The sequence below is a fragment of the Arvicola amphibius genome, chromosome 4 (assembly GCF_903992535.2).
Source record: "Arvicola amphibius chromosome 4, mArvAmp1.2, whole genome shotgun sequence".
NCBI classification, from domain to species: domain Eukaryota; kingdom Metazoa; phylum Chordata; class Mammalia; order Rodentia; family Cricetidae; genus Arvicola; species Arvicola amphibius.
Genome location: NC_052050.1, coordinates 36,824,104 through 36,848,183, shown reverse-complemented (window position 1 = coordinate 36,848,183; position 24,080 = coordinate 36,824,104). Strand labels below are relative to the sequence as shown.

The window sequence follows — 24,080 nt, the reverse complement described above, 5'->3', positions numbered from 1 at the left end:
ACTACCATCTGCCCAGCAGTCCCAGTTCAGTGTAAGCACCAAAGGGAATGGAAGTCAGCAGTGACGGTCAGATGAGCCAACAGTTACCACAGTGCCATTTACAACAGTCCAGATGTGGGAACAACCTGACAACCTGAACGTCTATTCAGGGGGAATGGACAAGAAATGGAGGTTGTGATTTTTTTTCCCCCCAAGACAGGGTTTCTGTGTAGCCCTGGCTCTTCTGGAACTAGCTTTGTAGACCAGGCTAGCCTCAGACTCACAGAGATCAGCCTGATTAAAGCACGCACCACCACCGCCCAGCAGGAAATGGAGTTTTATATTGTACAAGTAGACGATTTAAGCAGAAAACTACAAATCCTTTCAGCAGGTGTCACTGTGCAATGTAACTCTAAACTATCTCCTCTAGCTCAATAACTCACACCGATGACCACAGATTTCTTTAAAAGATTTCTTTAAGTTTTAATTTCGTCTGTGTGGGAGTGAGTACACACCCGAGTGCTGGTGATTACAGAGGCCACACGATGGCACTGAATCCCCATCCCCTGGAACTGGAGTTAGAGGCTGTTCTGAGACACTGCATGTAGGTGCTAGGAACTAACTCGGGTCCTCTGCAAGAGCAGTAAGTGCTCTTAACCCCGGAGCCATGGCTCTAGCCCTGACAATATCTGTGAATGTTAAAAGACTCAGCGGTTGAGCTTTCCGGGATGTAAGGTACATGCTCCCAGAAGAGCACAGTCCCGGGATCCCCAGTGCTGCACCCTGAAGTCATCCATCCTTGAAGCAGCCAGGCAGGTCCTGGTGTGGGGGCCGGGAGTCTGGAGCAAGAGGAGAGTTCAGTCCCCGTGGTCCATGTCAGGAGGGTTGAGCTGGCCGAAAAGAGATCGATACAACTCGGTCCTAGGAAATAAAACAAACTGGTTAACACGCTGCTTAACTTTTCAAGGTTAAAAAGAAACCAAGAAACTGGGAAACACCTTCATCTGTTTCTTCAACTGAAAACACAGCCGTGTAATTAAGAACCACATCTCAGAGTGCTCATTCACAAATACAAGGGAAGGAAGAAGCGCAGAGCAGCCAATCACACAGTGAAACATGTAAATAGCCTAGTGTGGCTGGACACCCTGTCTCCAGGGAATGAGTTTTCTGTAAGTTTGCCCTTTACAGACAGGCTCTTCAAGTAAGAAAACAAGATTGAATATTTTAATAGGATATATGAGACTGGCACGCACCGAGAGGATTCAATCAGACATGGATGTAGGGGATATAATTTAGTTTTCATACATTTTCTAGGACTTGGCAGTACTTGAAAAACAATGAAAATGACCCGGCAACAAGATTCCAATTATGATCATATGTGCAGAGGTTCAGAACAGAACCAGGGCTCTTCCCCTCCCCCACACTCCTTTCTCTAATCTCAGTCTAAGAAATAATTTAATTGTCTAATTTATTTTTAAAGTTGGATTTTAAAAATTAACATTATTGGACCGAGGAGGCAGCTCACTAAGTAAAATGCTTGCTGTATGTATAAGCCTGAGTTCAGGCCTCCAGTGCCCATGTGAAAAACTATATCCAACCAGGCATTCAGTGACCTCAGTGTTGGGGTGAGAGGGGAAACAGGAGGGTCATTGGGGCTGGGGGGCCACCTAGGCTAGCTGGAAAAACTGCACTCTAGGTTCAGCAAGAGGAAGATGGCTGGCTCTTCCCTGTGACCTTTGTAGGGACCTGAATACATAACATGTATACAAGAATGCAATACACACCATACACCAACAAAATAAAACTAGCTACCCGTGTGTGTGCATGTATATGTGTGTGTTGGGACTTTCTTTAGGAGCCTTCCACCTATGTGCTGAGATGGCTTCTCTGGCCTGTGGCTGGCGGGGCAATAAGCTCTAGGGATCCTCCTGAATCTGCCTCCCCAGTACTGGAGTGTTATAAGTGTGCACCACCCTTTCCTGGGCTTTTATGTGGGTGCTGAGATCAAACACAGGTCCTCATTTGTACAGCAACTGCTTTATCAACTAGGCTATCCCCCTAACCCATTATAGTTTTGAGATAGGTAGGGTCTTACTACTTTTGACACCAGCTTCATATTCTGAATCCTACTGCCTCTGCCCTTCAGTGCTGGAATTACAGGTGTACACCAATGCCCAACTCTAAAGCTCAATCCGGACACTAAAGTATGGTGATAAGGGGCTGGAGAGGTAGCTTGGAGGTTAACAGAACTCGCTGCTTTTCAAAAGACCAGAGTTTGTTTCCCCGTGCCCACGCCAGGCAGCTAACAGACACCTGTAATTCCAGCTCCAGACATGTACAAACTCACACACACGGAAGTAAGAATAAACCTTCTTTAAAATAGTGTGACCACTACAACTTCTATTGCTGTTGTACGCAATGTACATGGATCAGTGAGGGAAATGGCAGAGAATGTAGTTTGGGTTGTGGGGGTGCAGAAGCCTTGCTAAGGGAACCAGGTTCTAGGCATTTCCTCTGGATGGGGCAGAGCTGCCCCACAGGAAGAGGCTCAAAGCTCCAACAGACCAGACCCATGGCATATGAATCCCTGAGACCCAGTAAACAACTTTAGGGCCACATCTAACTGAGGCAAGGGTCCACATCTGCTTCTGTCCATAGGAACAGTGACTGCCTAGAATCAGAACAGCCACAGGACTCTTGATGAATCAGCAGTCCGCATCTTAAGAAAATGGTTTCTGAAGGTGTTCCTGCTGCCTGAGAACTTCCAGCAGCCACCCTGATGCAAGAAAAGCCATCTTTGCAAGTAGTCTTAATTTGTCTAATAGGGTCCGGTCTGGCTCTAACTTGTAGCCTGTCTCCTCTGCCACCAGTGCTAGGACTACAGGTTTGTGCCATGATGCTAGCTCAGCTTTTCAGCACTCATCCTTCTGTAGCTACAGAGTAAGCAGAAAGGACACCAAAGCATAGGGAGGCAAGGAGGGAGGAAATGAAGGAGGAGGGAGACGAAAAACCCTGAATGGCAGAAGTCAGGTGTAGATCAGCTCTGTCATGAAGGGATCACTGTACCGGCAGAGAAACTGTGGACAGAAAATGACAGAGGATCTTCAGTTTTATTACAGGCATTTTATAGTCACATGAATTTGCTGGAAGCCTCATCCTAAAGTGCCAACCAGCCCTGAACCCTACACATTCCTGTTGTTCCCCAGCTCTAGGCATCTGTCCAGCCCTACAAAGGAGGAAGACCTCACCCCAAATGCAAATGAGCACCCACGTGCTGCCCTGCAGATCCCAGCAGCCCTGCCCAGCCTTCAGTCCTTGCACTGTGGCCTGACCATCTGCCAGCACACACAAGCCTCTCCAGCCATTCCAACCAAAAGGACGAAACATGAAGGGGACAGCTGCTTGACAAAAAGGACAGCATGACTTCAACGTGATGCCGGCTGAGGAGAGAAGCAGGCACAGGGCTATTATTCTTTTATTCCCTCCCAGACTCACCCTGCCGGCTTATATTCAGAGCTATCATTGTCCCTAAGCAAATGATTCCACTTGGCTCTGCAATGGCAGCATAGTGCATTGGCCAAAGACGGCAGTTACTGTCCACTGAGGGGTCATGTGTCAGGAGCACGGTGAAATGCTCAACCTATGTTTTAAGAGAACATCATTTCACACTCGGTGCGCTAAACTGACAAACATGTGCAGCTACTTGTGGCAAAGCAACCTGGGAAATCAAGTGGTCTCTGTTCCTAAAATATATTTAGAGGGAGACAGGTTGAGTGAAGAAAAGATTATCCTAATCTAACACCCACAAGCAAATCCAGCATCTTCCTTCCTCACCCACTGCCCTTGGCTGCTTCAGATAGAACTTACCTCTTACCAAGAACACAGGATGACCCCCCTTTCTTGCCACTCCTTCTACTCCAGCTCTACACACCCAGTAGAACCGCTCCTTGCAGTCCCAGAACAACACTGGGTCAGGCCCCCCCCTTGGCTAGTGGTGCTGAACTCTGCCCTACCCTTTCCACTCCAGCCCCCCGAAACCCAGCGCTCCAGTTATACTGGACTTTGAACACATACGTGGCTCTGGCAAAACCAGATCTCAGTCTTGCAGAAAGAATACAAAACCCTGCATCCCAACACACATTTTAAATTGCCACGTAATGTGTTTTTGGAGGTATTTTTATTTATTTGTTGTGGGTGGGTGCACATGCTTTGTTACATGTGGAGGTCAGAGGATAACTTGTGGGAGTTGGTTCTCTCCCACCACCATGTGGGTTTAGACTACTGAATTCAGTTGTAAGGTTGGCAGCAAGTGCCTATACCCTACGAGTCCCCTAAGCAACACTATGTAAAGTTTTCTTGGTAAATTTAAGTAGTCCCACCTACAAGCAGGTGCAAGATCTGTGTCAGCCGAGGAAAACACACTAGGAATGAGACAGCTCACAGGCACAAGGCTTCTGCGGCCTTCCCTGCAGTGCCCTTCCCAGCCAGGGCTGTCTGCAGACAGATCCACTATCAACTCTCCAGTGCACGTGGAGAACTGATGCTGAGGTCCATCGGGTTCTGCACAGTGAACCTGTAAGCTTTTGTTTCAAGAACAGAATCCTGTTCCTCATCACACTGGGAACAAAGCTAAGAATCTTTGATCTTTATCTCGTGTACCCTTGCTCTCGCTGGCCAGTAGCAATGTCCACTGTAGCACACATAAGAATGCTAGAATTACACAGGAGAACAGGCAACAGAGTAATTACTGGGATTTGGACCCAGGGTGGAAGGGTCGATGGCAGGGGTTCTTCCTTGAATTAAAATTTAACTCACACTTTATTACAACCTACAAAAGCAAGTAATGAGCATGAACATTTTTATTTCTTTTAAACTGTCATTTAGGCTGCAGAGGGGATAATTACCTATCTCTAGTGTAGTAAGGTTTTATAACCCTTAGTGAGGCATTTTCTAATTTAATATTTTTACTATATTACAATAAAACCTGTTTCTGGAAAAAAATGATCATGCAGTAGCAGCCATTTTCTATAAAGACAGAGTGTATGTGCATGTGTGAGCAAGGATGTGGTTTACTGTGTCTTCTGAAGGAAGATAGAGTGTGTGAGTCTGGCTTCAGCTGAGAAGTGCAAGCAGAACTCTGGTGGGTGAGGATTTGCACATTCCTTAGTAAAATGAGTGTGTGTGCACAACACAGCCCTCAGCTTTATGTGTGCACTCCTCACAGAACTGCAATACAGATCATTGTCTTTCATGATACTATTTGGGCAAACAGTGTATTAAACCTGCAAATGGCCTATGCAGGGCTTTTAATTTGCTAGGTCAGTAGCTTGCAGCATCCAGCTCTGAACTCTCTATCTGCTTTCTCGAAGACCATGTTCCTCCTACTGTGGCCTGAACTCCCCAAACTCCAAGACAACCCCAGCCCCTGCTGTTTTTGTGGGGACCACAAAGAAAGCAGCTGACCCACTGTTTCCCAGAAAGACCTGTGCACCCTTTAAAACTAGATCATGGTCTCTAAGTGAGTCACACGTCTTCCAAACGCACCCTGCAACAACCTGCCCTTCTGATTAAGGGCATAATTTGAGCCAGGCCTGTGGTTTCAGCACTTGGGAGGCTGAGGCAAATTGACCTAAGTTCAAAGCCAGCCTGGGCTATATACCAAGAACCTGTCTAAAATTGGAAGAAAGGAGAAAAAAAGAGAAAGATAGCTTCAAACCAATATAGATGTCTTTGATTAACCTGAAATAAATGTTCATTTGCTGGCTCTGGCGGGCCAGGCAACCCTAAATACCCACAACATACTTAGAAGCACCCAGACCACCTTTGCTTTCTGCTCTCTATCTCGCCTGCACACTACAAACCCTACACTAAGCACTACAGGGTGGCAGCCTGAACATGGCCTTCTACATACATTTGAGACGCAGGGACAATGATAGCATACACAGGCAGAAAACTAACAATTCTAATTCCACCAGAGTCATGCTGAACAAGGCCTAGATCAAGATTAAAACCTTGCAAGAAGGCTCCAAGTAGACAAGGTGAAGGCTTCTTATGTAGATAAGTCCACTGGTGCCTATAGTATCCTGACCAAAACTGTCACTAACACCTTTTCATACTTGTGTTTTGACAACATTTACAAAAAAAGGGGGCAGGAATTGGATGGGATAATAGGTAGGTTTTATACTCACACTAATAATAATAGTGAACAATAAAGTGAGTTATTATTTATAGACAATTTACATTAGTATAGATTCTTATAGATTGATACAAATTCAAATTATATTAGTTATATTTAATATGTTCCTATTTCTGTTTATTCTGTCATATGCAAAGTTATTCTGTCATATTGTATGCATGCATATTTCTACCTCTGCTTAAGACATTTTATATACTGATACAATTTTAGGATATATTTATTATATTGCACTATATATTTCTACCTCTGATCAAGATATTTATACACTGTTATATTTTAAAGCCATTGTTCTCATTTGCTGCACAGTTGTTTAAAGATTGTTTAATATGCTAATATCAGGTCTTACTCTTTAACCTATATAGGTATTAAGAATTACAGGTTAATAGTCATCCATGTTTCCCATACTTATAGTTAGACTAATCAGGGTCTTTAGATATATAGAGATTATATTCCACCACTTCAAAGAGCTGTAGAAAATGGCATTTAAATAACTTAGGCTTCTGTTGACACGAGACACGACTGCTCCTGGCAGCACTGATCTATTCCCAAGAAAACGTTGGGCACCGAAGACACTCCACTCGGAGCTTGTTTTCTTCTTGGCAAAACTGGCCTTTGGGCAAAGAACTGCCCATGCCTCTACCACTGACATAATGCATGGTGTCTAGACAGGACAAGCAGGATACAAGAAAAAAGATTGCCAAGACAGGGTACAGTTTTGAAAATTTTTCTGTCTCTGAAAATGGTCTGTCGGTTACTTTAGGCCTTAGCCAACGTTGGTTACTTCAACACTGCAAGTGAGACTCTGGGTAGCCTGGGTAGCCCAGGTAGCCAGTTGTCTCGGTCATTTATTGCACATTTTGGAAGTTGCTTGATTGCACTTCCTGTTACTCAAGCAATGTTATTTTCTTTCTCAGGTCTTGGATGGGGCTGAAGACTAGAGAGTCATAGTTACTTTCCTCTCATGTCTTAGTCAAGTCATTTTTAATACAAGACTTAGACTCCTTAGGATAGATAACTATTGAAACATTTAGCATGTTTCTTGCTTGATACTATTTATGCTGGTATAATTCTAATTTTATACTTGATATTTGTTCTTATTGTATATAGTTTTATATTGGGTTTGGGACTCTCTTATTTAAAGGGGGAGGTGCTGTGGGAACTCCTTCAGCCAATAGACTTTAAAAGATACCAGCCCACTTGGGTGTGGTCTCTTGTACTATAAATGCAGTGTAAAGCTTGCAGAGTCACTCGCCCGCGCGCTCTCTCTCTTTGAGCTGCTGGATTTGGTTCCTGTTCCTGATCATGCAGAGGACTGTGATCTGTGAGTCTACCCCTAAATAAAGAACCCTTTACTACACTCAATTCTGAGCTAGTGTGGGACAACTTTATCACATTCATCTACATCCAACCAATCTGTAATTAATGTAGATCTGTGTGTTTCTTTGGGATTGAACAGCTGTAGGACTAGGCAGAACAGATACCTCTATCAACAAATGGCACCCAATATAAACAACTATATCCACATAAAACCTGAGAGAGCTCAGGAAATAATTCTAGACACAAAACAACAGAGTTAGCCGGGCGGTGGTGGCGCACGCCTTTAATCCCAGCACTCGGGAGGCAGAGGCAGGCGGATCTCTGTGAGTTCGAGGTCAGCCTGGTCTACAAGAGCTAGGTCCAGGACAGGCTCTAAAAAAGCTGCAGAGAAACCCTGTCTCGAAAAACCAAAAAAAAAAAAAAAAAAAAAAAAAAAAAAACAGAGTTAAGCAGGGCTTCTTGGTAGCAGCATTTTCTCAGGTGGGCTTTGTTTGCTAGAGGCAAGTGTGTCTTATATAAGAGAGGCTTCCGGACTCATTTTTAGCTGCAAAAACCTTGTAGCTCTTTTAAGAGGCCCTGCCACCAAACACTTAAATGGTGTTTCTGAATACCTGACAACATGCTTCTTGGTGGTGACAGGAATCTTGAAACTCCATAGAGTTGTGGCAATAAACACGGTCATGAAGCTAGACTCTCAGAAAGCTAAGGAATGTGTGGATCTAGCTGTCAAAGCCATGGTTTTAATCCTAGCCATATTGCTTAGCAAATTAAAGACTCATGTGGTCAGAAAAAGAAAAATATACAGTAAAGATAGATTCAGAACAACAACAACAACAACAACAAACAATACACACAAAAACAAACAGAAAACCAAACCTCCAAATGGTTTACAGTGTGCTTAAAAATATATGTAGGCTTGGGAGAGAAAAAAAAAGGATAAAGTCCTTTTAAGAGCGAGAGGGGGTCTGGAGAGATGGCTCAGCGGTTAAGAGCATTGCCTGCTCTTCCAAAGGTCCTGAGTTCAATTCCCAGCAACCACATGGTGGCTCACAACCATCTGTAATGAGGTCTGGTGTCCTCTTCTGGCCTGCAGGCATACACAAAGACAGAATATTGTATACATAATAAATAAATGTTTAAAAAAAAGAGGGGGGTGGGAGGGTGTGGTAACACACACCTTTAATCCTAGTACTTGGGAGGCAGATGCAGGCAGATCTCTGTGAATTCAAGGATAACCTGGTCCACAGAGTGAGTTTCAGGAGAGCCAAAGATACACAAAGAAACCCTGTCTTAAAAAACCAAAAATTAGGGGCTGGAGAGATGTCTCAGAGGTTAAGAGCATTGGCTGCTCTTCCAGAGGTCCTGAGTTCAATGCCCAGCAACCACATGGTGGCTCACAGCCATCTGTACTGAGATCTGGTGCCCTCCTCTGGCGTGCGGGAATACACTGAGGCAGAATGTTGCATACATAATAAATAAATCTTAAAAAAACCAAAAATTATAAATAAAAATAGAAGAAATAGTTTAAAGTCACTAAAAATGGAAAATACAAAGAGAATCTGGATAGTGTATGTTATTGTGTTGTCTTTGAATTGTTTGAATGCTGAGGAAGGAGCATCGGCTGCTAAAAGACATTTGATTATTAATGCTGCTGGATTAATCCAACATATATATTTTGAAAATGCCTTGACTTCGAAATTTAAGTCAAAAGACATGTTGCTTTGAAGAAGAGGATTTGCTTTTGTTTCCACAGGAAATGAGAGGCTGTGGATTCATTTTGGGTTAAGAAAAATCAGGTTTGATTGATCAAGACTCCCTGAAAAATCTTTGATAGTGGATGACCCAGATGATCCAATGTTTCAGAGCACCTCTGCTGGAGTTTCCTCTAAGTTCTACATCCAGTACATCCAGAACAGCCTCAAGGCTGCTGGCTGAGATGATCAAGCATCACAGAATATTCTAGTCAGGACTTGAACATAATCCTAAATTTTCTTTAAGTCCCCATAAGATTATTAGTGTCCTCAATCAGCGGGAAGTTGCCTGAAAAACTACATCCACATTCCCAAAAAATAGATTATGGATGTCTGTCTTTGTTTAGAGTATTGGTTACAAGTTGTTATGGATATGGTCAGGAAAAAAGCTAAACAAAGGAGATTAGATTCAGAGTTCTTGCTTTGAAAAGAAAAAAAAAGAGAAAGTATAATGGGACAATAAATGGTCTTGTACCTTATAAAGATTTGTCACTTGTATTGATTTAATAAAATGCCGATTGGCCAGTAGCCAGGCAAGATGTATAGGTGAGGTAACCAGAATAGGAGAATTCTGGGAAGAGTAAAGGCTCAGCCTGAAGTTGCCACCCAGATGCAGAGGAAGCAAGATAAGAATGCCTCACTGATAAAAGGTACCAAGCACGTGGCTAACACAGACAAAAATTATGGGTTAAGATGAAAGAGTTAGTTAATAAGAAGCCTGGGCTATGAGGCCAACCAGTTTATAGTTAATTTGGCCTCTGCATGTTTCTTTGGGACTGAACGGTTGTGGGACTGGGTGGAACAGAAACTTCTATCAAAAAACATAAACTTCACTACTATTGTGCAAGATTGCAAAGACAAAACAGGAGGCTGGAGAAAAGGCTCAGCTTTTACGAGTGCATATTGCTCTTGCAGAGGATCCAACTTTGGTTCCTAGCACCCACTTTGGGTGGCTCACAACTGCCTATCAATCCATATTTAGGAGATCTGGTATGTTCTTCTGGCCTCTGCATGTACCTGCACTAATATGCAGATTCACACAGACACATACACATACACATTTTTTTAAAATCTAAAAACAAACCTACAAAACAACAAAAAAATCAAATAACAACAACAAAAACACAAAAGAAAAATACAACAAAAAAGACAAAGAACAGCAGACATCAGATTAGATAGGTGGCCATTTTCAAACACCTGCCCAGACAACTACTCTACAACAATCTTTGCCATTCCATCACTAACCCACTGGCCTCACCCCCAGAGCCAGGACAGAAGCAAGGTGGATGGCTGTGTCCCACAGCATGCTGTCAGCTTCAGACCCTCAGCTCTTTCCACTGCTGCCGCAAATATTCCTGGCAGTCTGTCTGAATCCCGGAAGCCTTCAATTTGCCTTTCTAGGTAAGGCCCTCAGACCCTGTGTGCCAATCCCAGCACTGCATCAACTGTAGCATTGCTGTGGAGTCCAGACAGGTCTGTGGGAACAGAGGAGTCTATCAGCGCGCACGTGTGTGTGTGTGTGTGTGTGCGCGCGCGCGTGCTAGGAGCATATCCAGGGCCTTCTACATCTCAGGCAAGTACGGTAACACTGAGCTAGATCCTGGCTAGCCTCCGACATTTTGAACACATACATCCCCTGCCTTCAGAGTTCTATTCTCTTCAACCAGTGGGCTCAGGCATTCTAAATACCTACTGGAAGGTGCCTTCCAATTAGCACTTGGCATGTGCCAATGGCACTAAATAAAAGACCCTCTTCCAGCAGGATGCCTGCATTCTAACTGTTGGAAAGAGTGTGCCAGAGGGCAATGGCTATGTACGGTTTCTTCTTCTTTTTAAGGAGATAAATAAGACCAAGGAGCAACTGCTCACTGTCTTAAATATCCAAGCAGGAAAAGTGAGCATAGCAATAGCCTACAGCACAGAACATAATGGTGTACAGGGCTGCAACCTCCTGTCATAGGTGGTTCCCATCTTGGCTTGAGTAAACTGTATCTTCTTGATCAGTAAGACTATGGCATCTTCCATAAAATGCTGTTTCTAGAGGACAGAGCAGTGTCTCTGTCACACATGTATGAGGAGCGACTGGCTGCCTTGACACCTCACAGTTGGCTGCCAATAACACAATGAAATCATGGGGCAGAAAGTTTATGATTCCTGTGTATAACTAAGAAGGTCAATGTAGATTCCCTTATTCTCCTACCACCACCAAAAGTGGCTCACACATATCCTTTTTGATGTTTCACACCAAACTCAACCCAAACCAGGAATGAAGCCACATCCACTCATCCTCCCATCACAAGCATACACACACACACACACACACACACACCATACAAAGGGAGTAGTAGAAAAAGAAAAGTAGCAACTTACCATAGAAGACCTACTTCTTTGTGTTTTTTTCTTAAAAAAAAAAAAAAGGTCTTCCTGGGAACTATTCGATATGAACGAGACTAGCAAAATAGTAAATGACCCAGAGAATCTCTCCAGTGTCATTCATCATCAGAGTCTGGATGCAAAGTAATCTTAGTCTGTCCGTTTTCCAGATAGCAAATTGCAGATGTACCAGTCCACCACAAGGTGGCAGTACACAACTCATTTCAAAGGGGACAAGAGACTAGGCAGCTTGGAGCCCATAAATTACCCAGGCTGTCTGCTCTCGTCACCACCTTCCCAGAGCTTGAAGGAGACCTGAGAAGGGCTATCCCAGTGTACTCGTTCGGTCAGGTCAGAACCAGGTCTTTCAAACCCCTGCGGAGGCTTTTAGATCTACAGCTCTAAATTACAGTTGGTGACATGTGGCTCTGGCCTGTCTCCTAAAGATCAGACAGACTCAAGATTTATAAATGTTTAAAGAAGCAGGTCCAGGACCCAAACAAAGGACCTGAAAAGATGGGGAGACTGAAGGAGAAAGAGGGGCAACAGTGGGAACTGGTGAAGGCTTTCTCCTCAGTGTTGGTTATAAATTCACCACACATTAACAAAGATGGGAAATACTGCAAACTCCTACCATTCCTCCCAGCACCTTCAAGTCTTTCACACTCTTTTAGAGAAAAATAACTTACTTTATTGAACTTGCTGGGGGCGGGAGTCTTTAGACAAAAGGAGTCCTGCTCCTTGCTGCTTCTGCGCATTAGTATTCTATATTCCTGAGATGATTTCTACGTTCCCAGTTTGACTGTTTTATAACAGATTTGGTGCGAGAGAAGACAAATGACCTCACAAAGGAAAGACGACAAATCATCTTACTGCTTTAAAAAAAAAAAAACAAAAAAAAAACAAACAGGTTTTCTCTTATTTTTATTTATTTTTATTCTGAAGCTGGGCACAGGGCACTCTGCCTTACTGGAGGCGTTTAATATTAATGTCAGGCCACCACGATGCTGGCAATAAGAGTTGGCCACTGTTTTGTTTACAGTTTCAAGACTGCTGGCTTCAGGAAGATGAAGCTCCCTGTTCAAACAGCAGTCCCTCCAAGGGCTCCTGTTAAAAGCCAGGGGATGGTTCGCTGCTTAGACGCAAATCACTTGCTTAGCGGCAGAGAAGGTAAAGTTGGTGCCTAGGCACACTGGTGTTCATACCAGGGCTGTAGCCCAAGGGATACAAGGGCCTGGGGCTGCATAGGATTCAGTTATCACTCCATGGAACCTCAGCTTCTAAGGAGTAGGAACTGTGAAAACCAGCCAGGGAGTTCATGTCAGCAGAATCTGGGCCAGGTGCACACACTGCTCTTCCCTTTGGCAGGGCCAGCATGCTGACCTGTTATCATGACACCCAAGGCCCACTTGGTCAGGCTCCATGAGCTCCTTGCCCTGCCTGTCTTTCAGTTCCTCTTCTACCTCCTTCCTCTTGCATCTGGACAACTTACTTGCTCCCCATCTCATGTCTCTTCTGTGTGACGGACTCACTCTCTCCAGAGCTGCTCACCTGCACAGAGTCAGCTGTACTCCCCTGGCCCTGCAAAGCCATTCTGTCACTTGCACCCATCATTCTGTTTACAGCAGCAAAAATTATTATTCATATCCTACAAATCCTAAACTGTTGATTGGCAATAAGCTGTAAATAAATTCCAGATAACAATGCTGTCTTTTAAAATTATAATGATGATGATGATGATGATGATGATGATGATGATGATGATAATCTCTAACTTCAGATAGGGCCATCACTGTAAAGTCCAAGCTGGCCTTGAATTTATAGTGATCTTCCTGCCTCAGCCTCTAAAGTATGGAGATTATGAGCTGACACGCCCAGCTTTAGGATTATCTGTATGATAACTGAAAAGATAAAAATTACTGCCTCCGTCTTTTTATTTCCTAACAATATCCTTCAAAGAACTTCTCCATAAAGTAGGAAAGAGTTCTGGACAGAGTCTGTACTAGGTACACCTCCTGTCACTACACACCCAAAGAACCCTCAGGTACTACAGCACGGCATCGAACCCAGTCAGTGTGATGGCCTTAGCCAGTGTTATGGTTGGCTTTAGAGAGCTTGACGGCTAAGTGCAGAATGAGGAGTTTTCATGCCTGTTCCTGGAAGCTGGTGTATCCTGCTGGCTTAGATAGCTATGCCTCCTCCTGCAGGATCGAGCTGCGGGAGAAGTGGAGGGCTGCCATGTGTGTGTATGAGAAAATGTGTATTGATTTCTTCTCTCTTATAAAGGAGCACACAGCACTGAAGAACAATTGCTCGTCTTTGCAGCATTTCACACTCCACGCAAAGGCCCAGCCCCCACTGCCCCAAGAAGCAAGAAAGGAGATCTGCCAAGGACAACACCACAGCCCCGTTTTGACCCCACCTAGCCAGCCTCTGCTCAAGCCATTTCCTCTCTGGCTGGTGTTCCTCATCTGTTTTGGAGAAGAAAAAGCCTTCAGCCTTATTTACCTTTTAAGTAGAACTGCCCAGAGAGTAAATGAGTTCATGTTTATAAAGTGCACTGCTTCCCAGGGGGAGCCATGGATGGAATACAAGGTGTGGCTGCTCCTCCAAGGCCTCATTCCAGGAGTGTAATGACCCCACCCTGGACACAGATGCCCCCCTTTTAGGCTTTCTTTTCATAACAACATCAAATAATAAAAGAAGTAACCAGGTTTGTGATCCCTTACTGATGTACAAAGAGAACCTGTTCTACTACAATTTTCTTCTTAAATGGGACAATTCTAAAAGCAGCCTATAGCTTCCACTAGTCACCCAGAGTCCTGTTGGAGTTCACCATGTTTTCACAATAACCAATAATTTGTAGGAGGTACCAGAAATCCAACCTGGTATAAAAATCATCATGATGGTCAAGAGAAAAACCAAAAGTAGAATACAAAATTCAAGAACTGATGGAAAAATGTGTGTTTTTGGAGGATTTTTCTCCTAGGATGATCCAAGTAAAAATGACACACTCTAAACACACTCTAAACAAGGGCTGGGTGTCAGAAATCCCAAATATTTGACTCCTCATCTCAGGAGGTTTTTCCAACATGGCTGTAAGCTATGAATAAAGTAACCAGGTGGTGGCCAGCAGGGCAATGTTCAAGAATGAAGACAATTACAAGGTGACATGGTGGTGACGCATCTAAAATACATGTAGAGTGACGCAGGAGGACAGCACATTGAAGGAGTCAGACAGTTTGGAGAGGCGTCTGCAAGAGTCCATCTGATAGTGCTATTCTTAAAATGATCTTACTGGCCCCCGTGCACAGAACTGCAAGAGCAGCTTCACAGGCATCCTGGGGAGGAAGCCTGTACTACTCCTAGGCTGGTACAGAAATGGAAGTGTCGCTGTGCCTGGGCAAAGACAAGGGTGCACACAGATGTGAAAACACAACCTTTATTTAGTTAAGTATTCATAAAGAATACATTTGAGATAGTCTTCCCTAGAAACAAACATGAAAAAAAGGGCATTTCATTCTTTGAAGAAAAAAAAAGGTGAGCGGGAAGGGTTAACTGTTTTCACGTTATAAAGAAAGACACTAAGACACAGAAGGTGTTTGGGCCACACTGCACATGAGCACTATAGTGGACATATGCACCTCCAGTCAGTCCTCTGGCTTTGAGTTCTGACAGTGACTTAGAAGGCCTTAAATAAATTGTCTTGAAAACAATACCTGTGCTACAAAAATGTTTTTAAATAGGCAGAATACAGTTAGGGTTAAAGCATACTATTCTGGGCTAATATCTTGACAACAGCCACTCTCTTGTACTTGTGAGTTAATGTTCTTAGCAAGAAAAACCCTCTAGTAAGTGCTTTCATGAACTGCAATAAATACCAAAAGAGAGGAGCCAACAAGACAGGGAAGGGTTCAGACAGAAAGAGTCACCCCCTCAGAAGGAATGAGGAAAGGCAAGTGCCTGGATCTCAGATGACTGGACACTTCCACAAGGAAGGGCAGTGAGTGCACAGTGTGTGTGTGTGTGTGTGTGTGTGTGTGTGTGTGTTCTGGAATATAGCCCAGATTGGATGATTGTGTGGAATAATCTTTTTGTACACTAAAGATTTATCACTCAGATTGGTTTAATAAAAACCTCAACAGCCAATTATCTAGGCAGGGTTTTCAGGACAGAGAGAATGTTGAGAAGAAGGCAGAGTTGCCAGCCAAACGGAGAACAAGCAAAACATGCTAGAGGAGAAGTAACATTCATGAGGAACATGGCAGTACATGGGTTAATTTAATTTATAAGAGTTAGTTAGAAACAAGCCTAAGTTATCAGCCTAGCTTTCATAATAATAGTAAGTTTTGGTGTGGTTATTTGGGAGCTGGCTGGGAGACAAAGACTCACAATAGGATGGTATAAAAGCATGTTATTTTAACATGTGACAAGGACACAGGAATGGAGACAAGGCAGACTAAAGTTCATTCTACAGGTAATCAAGGAAGGTGAAGTTGGAGCACGTGGAGAGCTGATGCAATCACTGTGACAGTCACATGGTCACATGATGGAACATCTGAACTCAAAAAAGCCAGAAAGCCAAGAACTGGAGAGAGCACAGCACAACATTCTGTATTAAACAAAACTCGAGTGCATGAACAGAAGTCAGAGAGAACTAGAGTACGTGGGGACAGCCCCTGGTATGGAGGGAGGACTGCCAAGCACAAACACAGTATGGACATTTATAGATATGTAAAAGTGGCTGTAATGCCCCACAACAAAAAGATCTTGTAATGAATTTTGTTATTGTGTGTTTAAAAAAAAACAAAACAAAACAAAAACAAGTGCATCAAAATGCTAACAATACAAAGCAACTGAAAAAAATAGAGACATGTATGTACGTACTTATCTGAATAAAATACACACACAATAATTCTTTGTAAAAGATAAAAGCAGGGCTGCTAAGATGGTTCAGCTGGTAAAGACACCAGGCTCCAGACCTGGTTCCTGGAATCCACATGCTGAAATGAAAGAACCAATTCCCTCAAGTTGTTTCCTGACCTCCATATGTGTCAGGGCATGTACATGAATACACACAAAACAAACAAACACATGTTAAAAAAAGTACAGGGTGCTAGAAGAACTTCATGCTTTCTGTATTTTCCAAATTTTCTTTTAAACACATGTATTATTTTCACTATAGAAGAAAAGGTACTCAAGGATGAGGTGACAGGTCTGGAATAGTGGAACTAGGTCTATGGGAACAAATGGGCACAATACTCAGGACTGGATGCAGGGCAAAGCTTATCACAAAGTCTAGGCCTTCTGCATAAGACAGAATAACCACAGGGCAGGCTTGAGGAATTCAATGATTCGCACCAAAATGTAAACAGCCTGCAAGCAAAGCTTTCCTTATATAAATAACGTCCTAGGCAAGTTAAAATTTTGTCTTTGGTTGAGAGACAAACTCCGCAGCAGCAGCAGCAGCAGCAGCAGCAGCAGCAGCAGTTAGCAGGCTGTACTCTGGGACACTCTAGTTCACAACTTGCTTTTAACTTAAGCAAGTTATTTAATTACTCCATGCCTTAATGTTTTAATCACAAAACGTGGACAGTGTCGGCTATCTCACCGCCTTCTGATAAGAGCTGAGTGGAAGGAGGGCAGGTTTGGGATCCGAGGTCTGACACAGTAGTGCTCAGGGAGTAACATGCGCCTCGCTGTCTTCACAGTCATTCACTGCTGATCAGAACTGGGTAGTCAACTCGGGGTAGAAAAACCAGAGCAACTAAAGGCATTACGAAGAAACAAAAATGGTCTACACATCTTAGCAATCTGATGTCAGCTGGGATCACTAGGAAACATTAATAATAGGTGTGAATGGCCAATCAAGAGAAAGGTGGAAAGCTCAGCTACACACTTGGAAGCCACTTTAGCTATGGTTAAAGCAGTATCTGTAAGATGCTACATTTAGACACACATAATAAATTTAAAACAAATCCTTAAGAAAAACATCTAGAACCACTTTAAAGAATATGCAATACCCTTAGAAGGGAAAAGAATTTCAAATCACAAGGAAATGCTGAAAATGTGGCTACAAAAATGAACACTGCAGCACAAAGCCCCACGCTGAAGGGCTTATCTGCTTGTGTCCACAGTGCGATTAAGAAGATGCGCTTTTATCACTCTCTGTCCTGCTTGGAACCAAACTTCAATCTGACAGCTCAAATTCTCTAGAGAGGCCGAACAGCAGCAAACTGGAGAAGCAAAGACACAACAGTACTATTTTCTTTTCAAGCCAGTTTTGAGAGTCTGGCCCAAGGCTTGAATTTGAGAGTGTTCCTTTTGTCCTTTCTGCTGTTACTGGAGGAAAGGCTGGATCTCCTGTCTGTACTGAGTGCCATCTTTAATGATGATATATGGGGGTCCTTTCCCTTCAGCACTGCTGGGGGAGGTCAGGCACGTGGCAACACCCGCTTGAGTATCAACAAGTGAATTATAAACTATGTCAATCCAGTTAATGCAAAGCCGTAATCCTCTTTAACAGAGATCAAATCACTGCCGTGAGTTATGTTTGCTCTGCAATCTGATAAGGAAGAGAGGGAGCGGCTAATAAAAGAGTAATGGGCGCCTTTAATGACACTGGTAAAAGGTAACACCAGTTAGAGTGCGGCTCTTGTTCTGCTGATTAGATCAATGTTGCATATCTGCCCAGACTTACTTCACCTGTCAGAATAACCTGTGTCTTCTTAGGAGATAAGCAGCCTCAGAGAATACATCTGTGTTTTAACCATTCTTGCCTGAAGTTCTTACCCAACAGATGTTTCCTGGGATCATGAGCAGATGAGCTCTCAATGTCATGCAAGCTACAGCACAAGAGCTCATCAAGACCAGTGCCTGCTTCTATGCAATAAAAACAGCACAGTAGGCAGGGGAGCTTTAAGAAAGCAGGGGTTATGGGCTGGGGACAGAACAGCAGAGTGGTGAACATGCCTGCATGTAGATTGCAGACCCATACACAAAAATGGCAAGCCAAAGACAAAATGCCTGTAGGAATTCTATGATACCAAGGCACCTCAGGAGCAACATGGTTGTGATGTTGACAAAGCACTTTACAAGATGGGCTTACATTTGTACATTTCTTAAACTTGGATGTAAAACAATAATGTGTTCAGTACATAATACCATTAAAGGGTCCTTCTCCTTGTGATGTTTTATTAAGGTAGAGAGGATAAGGCTGTTGTTATTACTAAGAGAATTTGGTGGTTTTGTTTGTTTTGTTGCAAAGGAACCAAACAATTCTAAATGCTAATGTTGCCATTATGTTTATAATAAGAGTTACAAGAAATAAGCTACCCAGAAAAATGCCAGAATCTGCATTTAAAAGGGCCAGTGCCAGAATCAATCTGGTGGGAGAACCCTCTCAGATGTGGCAGCAAACGCAGCCACACCACTTTTCTCTGGTCTGTACCCAGCTGATTGTCACTGCTTAGATGCCCTGTCCCTGCCAAGGGCAGAAACCAGTGTCAGTGCAGTTTAACCACAGATACCTTCTCAGCAAGTCTCAGGGTCTTGGCAAGGGCACGTGTTTGACATCTACCTGCACCACCCGTGACAAAACCTCACATCTTCAAAGTCGGTCTCCAAGTGCCTAGCATAGACAGCAAAAGGCAGCTAATCTCCCATCAGCAGAGCAGAGAAAGGTCATAAAGTTTACTGACCACAGTAAACTCTGGGGTCAGTACTCACACCAGGTGAGGGGAGCTCAGCTTCTCAAAATCCTTAACCAGCTTAAAAAGCCCTCTGTCCATAAGCCAGAGGGGAAGTGAGAACCTGTGCAGAGTGGTAGTTCATGCCTGTTCTCCAGAGTCCATTGCTAGCTGTCTCCTTGGACAGGCAGACTAGGGTTGCTTAGTGCAGAGTGTGGTGAAGCTGGGCTTGTTTTCAGGCTCATGGTAACCCTTGTGTCAACATATAAAAATTCTTTCAATTCTGGAAATGTGTGCCAGACACATGTGCCGTCTCCCTCAGAGTTGGAGTGCACCCCTACTGGACATAGGACACATCAGGGTCACACAAGATTTTCACTAACAAAAGTGCCCAAGGGAAGAGATGACGCAAGAGCTCAGCTGGGCCACTTTGCATTTAAAAAGTCTTTTTTTTTTTTTTTTAACAGATCACTTAAGACAAAATTCCTAGTGTGAGGAATTTTTATCAGCAAGAATTAACTAACTACAGGGGACAAGGTGGGGATGCCACACAGCCCATCCACAGACCATGAGGATATTTAACTTCCTGTGTTACAAAGGTCCTCTCTTTCTCTTAATGAGTGCATTCCCATTTCAGTCCAATCCATCCAATCCGAATTTACTGAGCTCAAACTGGACAGGGATATGGGAGAGTCAAGGAGGAGCACTCAAGAGTCCCTAGACCCACTGGGTATGAATCCAATTCAGGCTTATTTACAAACAATAACCTGGAGCCAAGGAACACCTGCAGAGAGATGAAGGCAACCCCCAGACCCGATCAACTCAGAACTGAGGGGGAGCTGCTTCTGGGAAGAAAACTTCAAGAGTGCAGGGAGTGCTGTGTTGCCTACCTACATGATACCACAGCTGGGGAGGACAGCGTGAAAAGCAGCAGCGAGGGGCCCCAGTCAGCTTAGGGTGTGAACCCGGGGAGAGGCCATCTTTCTCCAACAGAGGAGTATCAGGGCTTCCCACTGCCTCCATGGTTCACATATGGAATTCCAGAAACTGAAAATAGCTTTCTGTTGTTGTTGATACAAAGCAATACAAACTTATTGTAGAAAGTTCAAATACTACAGACACACAATAGAGTAAAAGTATCATTTACTTACCCTCCCAGCCCCCAGCAATAAACATCAAAGGCTTCTCACTTCTTAATAAGAGACAGCGTGAGTTCTCTCATAGAATAGGTTAGGGGTAGCCTGGAGGCAGGAGAACTACAGCACTGCTTGTCTCTTGACTCCTTGTCATCCAGTCCCTTCCCCACTAGTAATTACTGAGGATACACACTCTAATACAGACACAGGAGGATACCATATGCCTGCTTAGTGTTTTTTAACTTTTACATTTTAATCTATTCATTTTGTTTTATGTGTGTTTTGCCTGCATGTATGTACACTAGTGAAAGTTCACATTGCATGCCTGGAGTGTGGAGTTCAAAAGGGGCACTGGATACTATGGAAATGGAGTGCTGCTTTATAAATGTTGGGTACCATCAATATGAAAATCTTAAACTTGTGCTTTGTTCTGTTTTTGCAGTGCTGTGAACTGAACCTTCAGGGAAGCTGAGCAAGGGCTGTTCCATTAAGATGCATGCTAGCCCCTAAAATCTGAAATTTTGGGTACCGACATGCTGCTCAAAATAGCTGAAAAGTGTGCCACCTGTTTTATTTCAAATTTTCTTATTCTGAAGGCAATTGGTGAAATCTATGCAAATATTCCCAAACCCGGAAAACTCCTGAATCTTCTGTTCTGATCATTTTGAACAATGGAGACTCAGCTTGTTTATCTTGTTAACTCAGAAATAGAATTATAATATAAATGTTTTGCAGGCTACCTTTTCTACTGAGTGTTATACAAAACTACTTCTTTCTTAATAATTGCTTATAATTTCATCAAAAGTTTTATTTAACCAGTTCCCTACAGAATTGGTTATTTGGATTATTTATTTTTCAACATTATAAACAATATTGCAAAACAGATTCTAGAACAAAAGCTCCTTACACACACACACACACACACACACACACACACACACACACACACACGGCGACAGTACATGAAAGTTCACTCCCCACAGATATGGCTGGCACCATTCTTTCCTCCTCTTCCTGTCTCAAGTTGATGTTTGGTGACTAAAGCTGGCATCTACCTTAGGACCACAAGGGTCAGGAGAGACCAAGAGATGTCAGCTCTAGCCCTATGCTTCTTAGGCAACCAGTATCAAATGATTCTAACTGTTGCACTTGTTCTCAAATACTTTTTTTGTTTTGTTTTTTGGTTTTTTGTTTTTGTTTGTTTTGGTTTGAGATGAGGGTCTCATTGTATGGGACAGATTAGTCTTGAATTCTTGATCTTCCTGGCTCAGCTTCTCAAGTGCTTGGATCATGGGTGAGTACTACCATGCCTGGCTTTTCAAATAATTTGCAAGTGTAGCATGTAATACATCATTAAAAAGGATAAGTATAGATAACATTCTGAGAAACAACCTCTGGGGTACCAAGTAATATAAGAAAAATCCAGGGTTAGAGATTCAGGTCAGTTGGTATGGTACTTGCCTAGCATGCATGAAACCCTTTCAATCTCCAGCACTGAACAAAAGAATGCATGGTAGTGCACATGTGTAATCCCAGCACTTAGGAGGTAAAGGCAGGAGGATCTGAAGTTTAAGGTCATCCTCTGCCATATAGCAAGTTTGAGGCCAGTGTATGATGCATAAGAGCCTGGAAAGAAAAAGGAAAGGAAGAAAGGGTGGGGAAAGAAGGAAGGGGGAAGGGAGGAAGGGAGAGAAGGGAGGAAGGGACAGAGAGAAGAAAAGAGAACTCCCAACTAAGAAATGGAAAACTGGACTCTAAATGGTTCCATAGTAATGTACTCAAAAGAACTTATTACTATTCATTTACTGTCTGAGCTAATAATACAACCTCAAACTGGTACAGTGGTACATCCTTGTAATTCCAGTATTCAAGAGGTAGAGGAAGGATAATTTTAAGTTCAAGGCCAACCTGAGCTACTCAGAGGAAGCCTGATTCCAAAATAACACCTAAGCTTTCTTATTAATACATTTTCCCATGTTTTTCAGACAGGACAACAAAGAAACTCTTAATTAGCCGGGCGGTGGTGGCGCACGCCTTTAATCCCAGTACTCGGGAGGCAGAGGCAGGCAGATCTCTGTGAGTTCGAGACCAGCTTGGTCTACAAGAGCTAGCTCCAGGACAGGCTCTAAAGCTGCAGAGAAACCCTGTCTCGAAAAACCAAAAAAAAAAAAAAAAAAAAAAAAAAAAAAAAAAATTTACTTTACAACTTTTGAGACATGGTCTCACGTAACTTGGCTGGCTTTCCAACTTACTATGCAGTTAACAAATGGCCTTGAATGGTTTTGTATTTGTTTATTTAGATTTGTTATTTTACTTTTTTAAGTGTGTGTATGTCTGTATGTGTGTAGATATATGCACCTGACTGCAGATGCCCTTAGAACCCAGAGGCATCAGAACTACTGAAGCTAAAGTTAGCATTACAGGCGGTTGTGAGACAGCTGATGTAGGTGCTGGGAACTAAACTTGGGTTCTCTGCAAGAGTAGTGTGTGCTCTTAACTGTTAAGACATCTCTGCAGCCCTCTCCTTTTTTTTTAAATTTACTTTAGTTTTATTTGTGTAGGTATGCACATTTATGCAAACAGATGCCCATGGAGACCAGAAGAGGACATGAACTCCCTTGAAGCTAAAATTACAGGCAGTTGGCGAGCCATCAAACCTGGGTGCTAGGAACCAAACTGAGGTTCTCTGAAAGAAGAATAAGCACTCTTAACTACTGAGTCATCTCTCCAGACCTCTCATCATGAATTTTTAAAGATATTTTATTTTAATTTTATGTGTACAAGTGTTTTGCCTGCATGTATGTATGTGTGCCATATGTGCCTGTGCCTACAGAGGTGACAAGAGGGTGTCAAATCTCCTGGAAATGGAGTAACAAATAGCTGTAAGCCACCACGTGGGTGCTGGGAATCTAACCGGGTCCTTGAAAGCACTGGGTCATCTCTCTAGTCTCCACAATCTTTTTTTTCCTTAAGATTTACTTTCAATTTTAAAAATTTTGTGTATGTGTGTTTTGTGTGTAGGTATGGGCATGTGAGTGCAGGAGCTTGAGGAGGCTCAAAGAGTTGGGTCCCCTTCAAGCAGGAACTGTAGTCAATTTCTAGCCATCTGACGTGGTTGCTAGGAACTGAACTCAGGTCTTCTGGATGAGCAGTACAAGCTCCTAACCACTAAGTCACTCTTCACTGGGTCCCCCACCCCTGAACTCTTGATCCTTTCACCACCCCCTCTCAAGTGCAGGGATTACAGGTGTCAATAACAGCACTCAGCTTTTACTTTGGAACTTTCAAATGATTAGATCCAAAAGCCACTAAAAAGGCAACCATACCTAGGCATCCACTTCTAAAGCACTTGAGAAAAATGTGGTCACAAAACAGATACAAGGGTATGTAGGATTATCCACTAGCTACCTTGTAGTCAAACAAGCCAAATGAAAAACAGCCAACTGTGCTTGCCTATGCCCATAGATCCACTTTTTTCACAGGCAAGATGCAAAGTGATCTGATGAGGTTTGGTAGCAAGTTGAAAGGCTACCTGTGACACCTGGCAAAACCACGCCAACCTACAACCAATTGGCAAATTTTTACACTAAAATATCACCACAGCATTATTTGTGATAAAATAATGTCTACTAGTCAGTGA

General features: G+C 43.1%; 1 protein-coding gene across 2 annotated transcripts in view; it reads right to left on the bottom strand.

Moving 5' to 3' along the window:
* Positions 1-437: 437 nt before the first annotated feature.
* The window catches only part of Aatf (apoptosis antagonizing transcription factor), a 105,714-nt gene continuing 82,071 nt past the window's right edge, over positions 438-24,080 (bottom strand). For both annotated transcript variants that reach the window (XM_038328811.1, XM_038328812.1), the window contains one exon: positions 438-900. In XM_038328811.1, the coding sequence (XP_038184739.1) occupies positions 837-900 (64 nt within the window). In that variant the 3' untranslated portion in view covers positions 438-836. The remainder of the gene's footprint in view (positions 901-24,080) is intronic.